This window comes from Sprattus sprattus, assembly GCF_963457725.1.
Source record: "Sprattus sprattus genome assembly, chromosome: 3".
NCBI classification, from domain to species: domain Eukaryota; kingdom Metazoa; phylum Chordata; class Actinopteri; order Clupeiformes; family Clupeidae; genus Sprattus; species Sprattus sprattus.
Genome location: NC_137922.1, coordinates 38,112,704 through 38,125,990, shown reverse-complemented (window position 1 = coordinate 38,125,990; position 13,287 = coordinate 38,112,704). Strand labels below are relative to the sequence as shown.

General features: G+C 44.0%; 1 protein-coding gene across 1 annotated transcript in view; it reads left to right on the top strand.

Moving 5' to 3' along the window:
- Positions 1–9,863, top strand: part of hectd2 (HECT domain containing 2) — a 40,325-nt gene extending 30,462 nt beyond the window's left edge. Inside the window, exons 16-21 of the mRNA XM_080834048.1 lie at positions 1,010–1,084; positions 1,406–1,493; positions 1,904–2,010; positions 6,700–6,815; positions 7,249–7,392; positions 8,382–9,863. Coding sequence (XP_080690174.1) covers positions 1,010–1,084; positions 1,406–1,493; positions 1,904–2,010; positions 6,700–6,815; positions 7,249–7,392; positions 8,382–8,502 — 651 coding nt within the window. The 3' untranslated portion in view covers positions 8,503–9,863. The remainder of the gene's footprint in view (positions 1–1,009; positions 1,085–1,405; positions 1,494–1,903; positions 2,011–6,699; positions 6,816–7,248; positions 7,393–8,381) is intronic.
- The last annotated feature ends 3,424 nt before the right edge of the window (positions 9,864–13,287 follow it).

Below are 13,287 nucleotides of genomic sequence, written 5' to 3'. Positions count from 1 at the left end.
AGGAGAAAACATTTTCCAGTTTGGAAAAAAGTCTTCTTTAGTGAAGCATCTATTTTTTTGTCATTTTTTATTATCATGTAACTCTCAATGTCATATGTGAGGATGGAGTCATAGGTTGCGTGTAGCCAAATACTCTTAACAAGGAAAAAGGCTGGATTGGCTTAATGCTGGCTTGCATAACTTTGCACTGTTGCGTTACTTAAACTTCAGTTTTTTTCTTTTCTGTTTCAGCATAGCCTGCTTTCAGGTCAATACAACCCTTTGGCCATGCTGAACCCAACCACTATAAATGATTATAACCTTTAAAAATGATCAAAGACTTCTTATGTCAAAAAGCGTATGTCAAGAAACTGGTTGGATTAGTAGATAGAGGAAAACATTTTAAAAAAAGAGGAAAAATCTGTTCAAACATTTTCTACAATAACTAAAAATGAATGTGATCCATTAGAACATCACAGCTCTGTTGTATTGTGTTCCATTGTAGGAACAGAGAAGCACTGGGCATATTGAAAGAATATGAGCTCACCTTTTAATAGCAAAGTTATGTAAGATGGTCTTGTAGAAATATGTGGTGTGCAACAAGCTCCCTGCCCTTTGAGGGATTGCTCTCAGTATTAATGGGGAAGTGTGCCTATAGAGAATTAGGTGCCAGAAACTTCTACAAGTGTACATACTCTCATCATATATTCAGGAGGATGTGATCTTACTCTCTCAAATAGCTTCAAAGTTACTCGGTTATTTACTTTTATCTGTAAAGGGCCCTATATACAAACTGTTATAGATATGCGGGTCGGTTATTGTTTTACAGTATCGCAGTCACACCACATTGTTGACAACAGTGTTGTGAGGCATTCTCTGAAGTTGTCGTCCATTTTCTGACGATATTTCTGTATATTTCAGTCATGACTTGTGACAATGCTTTATGAAGAGACGGTTATGAGTGGTGGACTGGTTAATGAAGTGGGTATATTGTTAGTACAGGTTGTTAATCGGAGGATTCTGTTTTCAGGATCTTGCCCACGGTCTGGCAGAGCTCCTGAGCTACGAGGGCAATGTAGAGGAAGACTTCTACACTACATTCCAGGTCAGAGATGCATTCTCTCCCTCTCTCTCCGCACACACACACACACACACACACACCTCTACAAGTCCTTATGCCTGAGCACACAGGAAACGCTGAGAAAGGTTCTTCTGGGTTAGGGAAATATGCCCACACCGAGAAGTGTCCTTAGGGCCTTGTCTCGCTTGGTCGAACATTTGAGAGGAATATTTGATTTTTAATTGGTTTATTTTGGTGTCAAGAGAAAGCACAACTCCTAGCTTTTGCTGACATATGCAAAGAATAGACACACAGTGCAAAGAATAGACACACGGTTCCAGAGGGTGAGAATGTCTGTTATTTCAGGTTTTTCAGGAAGAGATGGGAGTTATCAAGGCCTATAATCTCAAACCCAGCGGCGATAAGATTCCTGTTACCAACCTGAATAGAAAAGGTGAGTGGTGTCAGCAACCTGAGAAGATGCCGTGTTTGACTCTATGATTTACTGAAGTTGAAAATTAAAAATTCAAATAACCTATAGAAAATGTTGAATATGTTCAAGTCATATTATGGAATGCGAGTCACGTCATTTTACTCATGTGAAAGACAGTCCTCACTAGGGCTTGTTTGAAGATAATCTTAAGCTTGTCTGGAGATGAAATATGAGTTATGCACCTGTTTTTGCACAAGCAAACCACAACCATATCCAGGGCCTGTATGTACAAATCCCAAGATAGACTCAGACTCTGGCCCGTGTCCGGCCCAGATCTGGCCCTGATCCGGCCCCTGGTCAGACAGAGTCTGGCACCTCCCTGTGTGTGCTTTCTGTGGGCACTCAGTGTCCCCCTTCTCTGTTTCCTTTAGAGTACGTCCAGCTGTACATTGATTTCCTGCTGAATAAGTCCATTGAGAAGCCCTTCGCTGCCTTCTACCACGGCTTCCACAGTGTGTGTGCCTCCGACGCCATTATGGTGAGCAACTATTTCCATTCCCCCTGTAGAACGGCGAGCAATGAATTATGTGTTCCTCTGGGGAGGAGCTTTTTTTACAATGCTTAAAATGGAAAACCTAAGGAAAGCTTCTCTCAACAAAACTGTTGCAGAAGTTAAGCGTTTTTTTTTTTCCTTCTTCATCATCCCTGTGCATCAGTAATCATCACATTGTCATTTGCGAGCAGCGTCTAATAGTTTGTGACAGTGGGTTGCTAAGCGCTGTGAACTCTAGAATGTTCCATGAGTTGTTTGGAGATGGCAAGGCCAGGAGAGGCAAGATAGAGGGCAGGGTTTGGGGCTCTGTGTGTGTGTGTGTGTGTGTGTGTGTGTGTGTGTGTCTGTGTGTGTCTGTGAAGTCTGTGAAGGCTGCTTTTGTGTTGGTAGACACCCCACCCCCTTCCTTGGCAGCAGTCCCTCTGACAAAGTTTGTGTGTGTGTGGTTTGTGTGCATGCACGCACATGTGTGTGTGCAAGTGTGCAAGCGTGTCTGTGTGTCTGTGTGTGTTTGTGTGTGTGTGTGTGCATGTGTGTGCATGTGTGTGTGTGTGTGTGTGTGTGTGTGTGTGTGTGTGCATGTCTGTGTGTGTGCATGTGTGTGTGTATGTGTGTTTGTGTGTGTGTGTTTGCATGCGTGTCAGTGTGTGTGTCTGTGTGTGTGTCTGTGTGTGTGTGTGCGCTTGTGTGTGTGCGCTTGTGTTTGTGTGTGTGTGTGTGTGTGTGTGTGTGTGTGTGTGTGTGTGCATGCGTGTGCACACTTGCTCTCTCCCTCCCACCCTGCCTCCACACAGTCTCCCTGCGGCCAAGAGAGCCGAGCCTGTTCTTTTCCGAGGCCTATAGAACGGCTATAGGGGGGGACCCACAGGAAGAAACCAAACGCATACAAGGCCAACACTCCACCAGGAATATTAATTAGGAGAAGGGCTGCTGTATAAAAAAGGGTCGTTATTCTCTGCAGTGGGGGTCTACATAGGGCTTAATGTGGTTCATGAGGGGAGCGTCACTTGTCAGTTGGTGACATTTCCGTCAGGTTTAATGAGCTTGTCCGGTTCACAGTTTCCTCGGCACTGGCAGACCCACGCACAGACAGACTCTCACATTTGGAGCTTCTTTCGCACAGTTTTGGAAGGGCTGGGGTGTTAGTTCTGGGGCTGAAAAAGGTGTCTATCAAACAGAATGAAATAAGACAGATAGAGTGTTGCAGAACATGCAGACATACACATAATACATTTCCATGCATTTGGTGCAAATGTGCATTTGGTGCAAAACAGACATGTTTTAGGCAGACAAAGCTTTTTTCAAGATAAAGAACAGGGAGTTAGACAAAATTATGTAGTAATGTTTATGTAATTTTAGTTTGGTGTCGGTGAACCACCATGCAGAACAATTGCCTTATATAGCTTCCTCCTTTCACTCGGCTTCACACAAAAACAAGGCCATGGAAATTTCCTCTTGTCTGCCCTGAGAGTACGTGTTTGGGCTCTCATCTGGCAGCCATAGTAACAGCTGAATTTATTAATTCCCTTCGCATTTTATTGGCTTTTGGGTGTAACAGGGTTTGGAATCTGCAGAGATAGAGAAGGTTGACCTCAAACAGGTGGAGTCGGTTGCCTGGTAGTTTTCCGACTTTGTGTTTAACGCAGCTAAACACCCTGGGGTCGAGAAAGACATTGTTTTACCAGCCTGAGAATGGCAAGTGCCTTCAAGTCATTCAGCAGAACACAACATCAAACGCTCAGCCCAAAACAAATCAACACTTTACACAGGAAGAACATAGAACATGCACGCGGTCTTCTGCATCACAGTAGAGGGGTGTATTTTAGGTCTCTGCATGGCCACTTGTAGATGACAAGCCATTATTAAGAGCAAGGGGGCGGGGGGCTATCACGTTGCCACTCCACACTGACTCGCAAAGGAAAAAAAAAAAACAGCCAGGCGATCTGTCTGACCCACGCTTGGCTCCGTTTCAACTGCGGTCCCAGATGATGACCCCCCCAATTCCTCCCCCTCCCCCTGTCCCTCGTCCTCTCCCCCTCCTCCACCTTCTATCCAGGGTTATGCAACAGTTGACTGCGCTGGAAGGGGCTTACATAATCTGCCCTTGGTCAGCTGGGTGGGGCTAAAGGGAGGGGAAGGGGGCTGGGGGTTAGAAATGGTGTGAGGTGATGGGTGTGTGGGGGGGGGGGGGGGGGGATGGAGAGCGTGGCAGATGGTTTCAGCAGTTTATGCCTTGTCAGGATTGCATTGAGAGAGAGAGAGAGAGAGAGAGAGCGAGAGAGAGACACACGTTAGCTAGACATTCAGCTGATCCTCAACAGTGGATTAACATTGCGTTGCCATGTGACACAGCAAATCTCCATTTTCTTTCCCATAGACACTCTACTGCAGTGCTAGTTATTAGCTCAGAACTCCAGCAGAATACAGAATCATGTCAAACTCAGATCATAGCTAGCTGATTTTATGTGCCAGCTGAAAGACATTTTACACAGCATCTAAATCAGTTCGTAATAATATGACAGTAACTTGGTTACTTTATAAAACACAAAGGGTAGTATTCTCCCATTTCAGTTAATTGTTTATGGTTGCATTTAGGCTCTACGCAGAACCTTTACTGTAGTCTTTGCAAGTGGCTTTTTTGTACATGTATAATAATATTACAAATATGCCTGATATAAGCCTTAAAGCAGCACTAAGGGGTTCTGTTCCAAAACTAGCAAGCCAACTACCTAAAAGGCATGCAAAAACCTTGCAAACACCACCAACACCCCAGGTGACACTGATCGAAGCTTTCCAACACACTAACTGGTGTCTTTTTGAAGTATAGCTGGCAATATCATGCTGTGAAAGCTTTTCTTCCATTTTTGCAGGGAGTTAGAGCCTAGAACATATAACTACATAGCCTGGATGGCTAGTGGGAAAAACACAGGTGTTTATATGTCCTTTACATGACCATATGCTATCAAAATTAATTTAAGGATGGTACCAAAACTAGTTGCCTATAAAATTATACTTATACATCATACTTATACATCAGCTGGTGTCTGACTGCAGAGGACTGGACTTTAAGGCGTTGGCTACTGACCTGCCATCTTTGTAGGGTGTTGGTTTGCACGTGATAAGTTAGTGTACATAAAGCTGTCGTAACTGTGCCCTTTATCTGAGTTGGATAAGGTCAAGGGCATAGCTTGGCTCTGTCAGGAGAAGTGGACTCAAATCGGTCACATCATTTAATACACGTACTGTACATCTGCATGTAATTCTGACTAGATAATAAATAATAACAACATTTAAATTAGTATAGTACTGACTTGATAGCCATAAAAGCCAGTAACTACTTAGTAAGTACCGACCTACTTACTGACAAAAGATAGCATCTGATCTGTGATCAGTTACAAAAGTTAGGTCGGTGATGCTGCATACCAAAATCTCTGGTGTTTGCGTCTCCTAGGTAGAATTACTGTCTCCATATAATGATATGACGTCCACTTGATTGCTGTGGATAATTACTGCCTCAGCTCTCTGTGGGCCAGTTGGTGTGTTAAGCATACCACACTGACAGGGGTCATTGTGCTCAAGATGGAAGTAACTGCTCACATGAAGTCATGCTTGGAGAGTGTATTTACCATGAACTTAAACAGTGAAACTGTTGGGACTACATCCATAATGTGTGTCATGAGTGCATTCATCTTTATGGCAAAGGGTCTGCAGTAGTTAGACTCTGACCCACATAAGGTTCATGCGACAGTAAATCAGTATAAGCTGTAACCATCCACCTAGAAACCTCAATTCCAAGAAGCCCCCTCTTGCTGTAATCTTGTGGTTAACCAGGGCTTGTAACCAGGGTGTGTAGGAGATAAACCAGGGCTTGTAACCAGGGTGGAGTAGATAACTGTGCTCTTACGCCATCACCCTGTTCAGATAGCCCATGCTTTCAAAAGCCAGCGCTGGTCTTTGAGGATGTTGCGTCCAATCTGAGGGTAATGTGGTATTTGGCACGGATGTGGCAAATATTATGCTGGGTATGCCTTCGTCACCCGATAGCTGATAGTGTGGCATTTCAGATTGGTCATAACTACCCAAGGAGATGCCAAGGCATTTGGTGTTTCATGAAAAAAATGACTTTCTCTGAGCAAACATGAGCTACCAAGGCTTTTTGATTTTGTATTGTTTGCATGACTTGTATTCATGGAAGCTTACATAACATGAGTTCATCAGAGGTACTGAATGTTTCAGATAAACTGAATTCTTTGAAGGGTTTTCAAATTGCAGTGGCTATAATCTCTGGGATGTGCAAACAGTCCAAATATTCTAACAAACCACTTATGAATGTCAGAAATGTCTCTGTGAAATCTCATGAACTCTCTCTAAATGCGGTCCATGGCCATGCAATAGCGAACAGGGATATATCAAGACCAAAGTTTTGATATGTAAAGGTCTTGATCAATAAACCAGTCAGCCAATGTATCCAACTATCCTTCCATCTATCCATCCATCCATCCATCCATCCATCCATCCATCCATCCATCCATCAATCAATCAATCAATCAATCAATCAATCAATCAATCCATCCATCCATCCATCCATCCATCCATCGAACTATCTATCTATCTCTCCCTCTTCCTATCCATCCATTTGTATTTCCATCAGTTAATCCATGATTTCTCCTGTAGCTTCTGAGGCCAGAGGAAGTGGAGGTCCTGGTGTGTGGCAGTCCCCACCTGGACATGGTTTCTCTGCAGAGGGTGGCACAGTACGAAGGCTACAGCAAGACGGACCCCACCATCCGGTACAGACCTCTCCCCGCTCTCCTCTCCTCACGTCACTTACATCCTAATCCATAGTGACTGTAGCAATGTCCACGATCCTACATTTCAAACAGAGTTCATCTCACAGTGGCCATTTATCAGCATGCACAAACAAACATTCACTCAAACACCAGTTGCTTGGGTTCCTAGTCGAGCTCATAAACCCTATTGGATGATCTCATTAAGATTATTGTAGTTTATGAGATCAGTGATATTTGTGGAGTTTTAATGAGGTCTGAAATTGTGTGTCATCTACAGTCAGGGTACAGTAGCAAAGGACAGAAGTATCTGGAAAGATTGAGGCCTCTTGAGCCCCCTAATTCAATTGTTTTGTTTTGTTGATAGCCCTGTGATTTACGTGTTTGTTGCCATGTTCTCCCTTATCCCACTCCCCTCACTCCTCCATTCCCCCAGAGCGTTCTGGGACGTGGTCCTGGTGTTCCCCCTGGAGCTGCAGAAACGCCTCCTCCACTTCTGCACCGGAAGTGACCGCGTTCCCGTGGGAGGCATGGCCGACCTCAACTTCAAGATAACCAAGAATGATGTTTCCACTGACTGGTAGGCCACTCCTCTTCTCTGGGCTCTGGCTTCAGGCCTCGCTGCAAATAATGATGTTTATGTGTTGATACGCATCCAAAAGACGACTGAAAAAGTACACGAAGCAGATAATGATGTTTATGATACGCATCCAAAAGACGACTGAAAAAGGCCACAATGCAGGCAGTGCATCCAACTGGGAATCTGTAAATTCGCAGCACAGACTAAGAAATTAAAACTGATTTTTTATTTTTACCACAGATGTACTTAGGTATAGAAACAATTTCCTGGGCTGTCAAGCAATACAAAAATTGAATTAATTACATGCTTTGGGATTAATTCATCAAAATCAATCGCATGTGTCAATTTGCTGTGAGAAGCAATTCAAAATATGTCACACTTGACTTGAATTGACTTGAAGTGACAAAGTAAACAAGCCTGGGCGGTGTGATGTTCACCACACATTAGTGTCAAACTTCAAACTTTAATGAACTTCCTTTAATGAAGAACTCTTCAATCCTGATTAATCCATCTCATAGTTTGTCTGAAACTAGCAAACTAACTAATATAGGTGACGTCAGACACTACTCCAACAACTAAAGCACTGATCAAATCTTGTGACACTGACACACTGACCATCTAAAGGGAAAACCTCTCAGAAATATTTCATGTCTTGATTAAAATTCCATGGATTCTGATTGGCTGTCAGTTTTTTTTATCATTCACACAATCACTCTAAAAGTGATGCCCAATGATATCGTTCTTCATGTTGTTATTGTTCTAGTGTGTGGTGTGGACGCTGCCATTGTTATGAGCAAGAGCAATATTATTTTGTTTTAGTATTTACAGTATTTATTGTTCTAGCTATCATTGGCAGTGTGGACGGCCCTTTACTGTCTCTGTGGATCAGATCACACACAAGATGAATTAAAAACAAGTACTGTGTGTGCTGTGTCCTTCTTTGAGGAGCTTCATGTAATTCTTCATCCTTCCTGTGTTTTTTTTCCCAGGCTGCCGGTGTCCCACACGTGTTTCAACCAGATCGGCCTACCTCCGTACAAGAGCAAGAAAGAACTAAGACAAAAGTTAACCATCGCCATCTCCAATGCAGAGGGCTTTGGCCTGGAGTGAATCTGAAGGTCATAGACGATCAATGTCAGATGATCATCAGTCCTTTCTTTTAACTCGTTAACACAGACAGGTGTTACAGATTTGGTCATTTAAGAAAGAAAAATATGTTCAACGCAAAAGGTGGCATGCCCAAGAGGACTCTGGGAGAAGCTCCAGTTACATTTCCTCTTTCACGAGTTCACACGAGTAAAACCAGCATTTCTTCAGGAGTAATTTTCTCTGGCAATCAATTCTTTTTTAGCCTTTATTTGTTGCATATGCCATTGACCTAGCCATGGTGCATCATTGTTTTTTGCATTGATTCTTAAATGTTCTTACATTTTGAGTAGAGCACAAAATTATCCCAAAAACGTATTATTTAACACCTGACATTTGCGGCAGATGTGTTGGTTATGTAACAAGGAAATCAAGACTGTGCTTACACAGTGAGGTGCTGTCAGTTGTATAGTTAAAGTTCAAAAGGAATCTAGGTCAGGACAGGGTAGGTCTGGGTAAAAAATAACCTCGCTAACAATCGGTCAGCCTGAAGCTGCCTGTGTTTCTTAAAGCGACATGGCACATTTTCTCTATGCACCTTTGAACAGCCTCATTCAGGGGCTGGTGTTGGCTATTGGACACATAAATTGTCCTATAAATGTCACAGTTTGTGTCCTCGTGTCCATTTGAGCAAATGAAGAAATAGAAAGCATTTATTTCTTTGAAGTATTCTTAAGGGACCAAGAGATTTTGTTGCTTTCTGCCTGCTCTTGTTGAATTGAAGTTGACGACCTTTTAGGACGTTAAGCCTGAAGGAATTTTTCTTTGTTGTTGTTTTTGTTTTGTTGTCTTTTTTGAGTTTGTGCTTGTTCTGTGTCTGCTATGTGAAGTTTGTGCCGCGGGTCCTGCCGGTGGCTTCTGTCAAGTCGAGTCTGCCACTGCCACCATCACTCCCATGCCTCGGTGACACACAGATAATCCAACCCTTGACTGACAGATCCCCCTCCTCTGATCTTTCTAATCAAGCAGGTGGTCAGAAAGGTCTTTGGGGTTTTGCGATGGCATTGTCCTGACCTGACTAAGTGTGTTCCTGTTCAAGTGTAGACTGTGAGTCACTGAGGAAAGGCCATGCTCACAGGAACTTCGGTACTTCAGTGGAGATACGTGCAGTTCACACACCAGAGCTTGAAAGCTCTATAGAGTTCTATATTGATAACTATTGATAACCAGCCTCGGCTTTGCACATATCATAAGCTGACCCCATGGACCCTTCATTCCAGTGCCGTGCCTATGATTTATCTTTGGTTCCACGTCACCGTGTCGATTGAACCCGACATGAACTGTGCCCAGCGAAAGAGGCCTCATCGAGACAGCCCCGCTTAACATAGAGGACCGAATACAGTTGTATTTGCCATGTATTTATTTTGATGTGAATGCCTTTTAAAACATGCCCATTAAAAGTGCTTTGCAGTGCAAACAAGTCTTAGTTTTTTTAAAACCACTTTGTGTTCATGCTGTCCTCTTGCAGGCAGGGTTAGCCAGGTTGTGGGGGAGAAAAGAAGGCTCAACATGAGACTTTGAATCTCAACTTAGGGTATTTAGGGTAAAAAGTGGTTTACATGAAGATCCTCCTGAATCCTGTATTTCTCATAAGAGGGAGCTTCATTGTGAAAGGAGGATTGCTGACTGGGCAGATTTTTAAAGGCTTTTGGCAGAGATGCAGCTGAAATGAGGGAGTGGATGAAACCTCAGGATTTTTTTGTGAAAAGGCCTCGGAACAAAAAAAAAAACAGTGGAAACAACAACCACATACACTGGCTCAATTAACTCGGTTAAACGGTTAAACTGGCTGTTCTTCCCAGATCTCACACTTTGACAAAAAAGTTTTTTTATGTGTCCTTTTCCCCATGAGAAGCACATGCAAAACATCCATTAGATTAGGGTAAAGAGGTAATATACATATCTAATCTTAAATCTAAACAATAAATCAGTTTTCATGGTGTTTCAGACATGGGTTTAGACATTATATGGTTCACTACTACAGCATAGCTGTGTGCTGAGTGCCAGTAGGGTTGTTAACAGACCAGTGCAAACATAAACTCAGACCTCCTATATAGCATTACTGAATGCTGTAAGTGAACTGTCACATATAGTTTAGCATGATCTCAGGACTATCAGCACTATGCACACAAGATCAATCATCTCTTTAAAACGAGATCCATCATCGCTCTAAAACTCTGCCGAGTGGTTTCCATGGTTTCCATGCACCGCACGCCACGATGGGAACTTGCTGTAGTTTAGAGGTTGATTCCGCTAAACTTGTAGGACGGTCGGTAAACACTTTGATCTTTGTCCAACCGGTGACTTGCAAATCACACTGGAAGCTAAAATACATTTTCCACACAGGCGTTTGGTCTTTTCCATCCTCTTCCTAACTGACCTATAAATGTCCAGTATTCTATTTCTGTGCCTTTGTCCTTTTTCAAAAGCATTTTCCATGGGCCGGGAATCTGTGAGAGGGGCATTTGAGGATCCTGTCCAACAAGTGACATACTCTCAGGGGTGATAACGACCCCAGGGACGTCTGAGGCCACGTAACTGAACCACATAGCTGACCAGAAGACCATGTCACTCTATAATCAGCTTGACCTTCTGTCTCAGGCCTCCAAGATTTCAAAAGCACGGTGATGAACAAGCTGTTTGTACGTCCACACCTACGGGTGACACCAGGTCAGCTGAGGGCTAGAAGCCAAAAAGCTTTGCCGACACGGTCCGGTTGTTTCCAGCCGCTCCCCGTCAAGGTCTGCCAGCTCCATCGACGCACATGGATAGAGCCGAGCAGAGTGGCATTTAAGCGGCCATTAAACAGTGTGTGATCTATCCCCGATCTATCATATCATGGGAGCCGCTCTATGGTGACAGCAGGACCATTCAGGCTGCCTCTTGTTCTGAATGGTATGCTGGTCCCCAGCCAAAACCCTATTGAAACTCTGGAGCCCTGGAGCACTGCCAGGTCGAGGCTAATGCACAGGCTGGAACATGCTGGCACATGCTGGCACATGCTGGCATGGTTACCGTTGAACATCAACTGCAAGAATGCCATAGGACCAGGGGAGTTGGATGTGGTTTGTGAGAGGCGCATTAAACAAACAGGTGCAAAGGAGAGGACAGGAGGGGGGAAAAAAGGTTACTGCCCCAGATAGTGGTTGGGACAGGGGCTGGTGTGTGGCCCTGGTCTGGTACCGATCTGCTCCAGGGGCTGTGGATGTTATCTGGGGTGAGTTGGTGTGAACCCAGATGCAGACTGCTCAATAAACATTCCTTATGTGCTCCCTATTGATTGGCGCTGTGCTTGCCATGTACCATGTCACCGTTGCATAATAGAAAACATTACATGTGCCTCCAAGATATATGGAATATATTTGAGTCTACGTGTCCATGTACATGTCTGTTGGTGAATCTGTGTGTGTGTGTGGAGTGGGGTTGGGGGGGATGTGACAGTGTGTGGGAGTGAGAGTGCATGTTTGTTTGTGTCTATGAGTGAAAGTGCATGTGTGTGTGAGTGTGTTAGTGTGTGTGCATGTGTGTGTGCCTGTGTGTGCGTGACTGATGGAGCATGTGTGTGTGTGACTGAGGGAGCATGTGTGTGTATGTGGGTGTGTGCGTGTGTGTGTGTGGTTTCTATATGGGGGGGGGGGCATGTGAACCTGTCAGTCTATGTGTGGGAGTGAAAGTGTGCATGTACTGTATGTGTCTGTCTACAAGCGAAAGTGCGTGTGTGTGTGAGTGCATGTGTGTGTGTGTGTGTTTGTGTGTGTGTGTGTGTGTGTGTGTTTGTGTGTGTGCATGTGCATGTGTCTGTGTCTGTGTGGCTGAGGGTGCCTGTGTGTTGGGGGGGGTGTGTGAAAGTGTGTGTGTCTGTGTTTGGTTTCTATATGGTTTCATATCAGATGGGAAGTGGATGTTGTTCCCTCTACTACTTCATCCTTCCTCGACCCCCCCCACCCTACCCCCCCACATCTCTCATTTCCTCCCAGGCGAAACTGATGACTGAAATGGCCATGACATCAGCCTACATGACTCTGAACATTCTGTTCATTCACCGACAAATATGCAGTTCCTTTCTTTCTCATGGGTCAGGTTAAAAACAGAACGTCCTTAAAAATCCTGAACTATTATATATGTAGCCTATTCTATATGTTCTGTGTGTTAAAGGTACAATATCATTGAATGTTTTGTAATTAAACCATTTAGCTCTGTTCAGGAGCATATAGGCTGGCAAACGTTTGCAATGAGGCAGTGTTGAAAAGTGTCCCCAAGAAATAATTTTAGACTAACAAAAATGGTCAACTGTTGGCAGGTCAAAAGTTGAAGTGAAAAATCTGTAATGGTGGGTGATGCACAGCTATTTGGATGTATAGCTGACGATGCTGCCATTGCGTCAGACATTCTGTAGGCAGGCATGTAGTCACAACACTGACACCAATCAGACTCATGATTTGTATGAAAACACATCGTCTTTGTTATTCTATTTTAGAATTACGTCGTTATTCAGTGCAAAACACTGTGCATAGAAAGCAATTAGACCTTGGGACGACGGTTTGTGGTGCCATCATCCAGTGACAACATTCAGTTCAGACATGCTTCGGTCAGGCCTGGCCGACGGTCTCGTCTGGCATCCCATCATGCACTGTGGCGGTGGCCTGGTTCTGTCTGTCTAGCGCTGTGTCAGTTCGTGGGATGCATGTGCCACTCTGCACTCCCCGACTTTAAATCGGAGAGAGAGATAGAGAGATGTTTGTCTGTGTG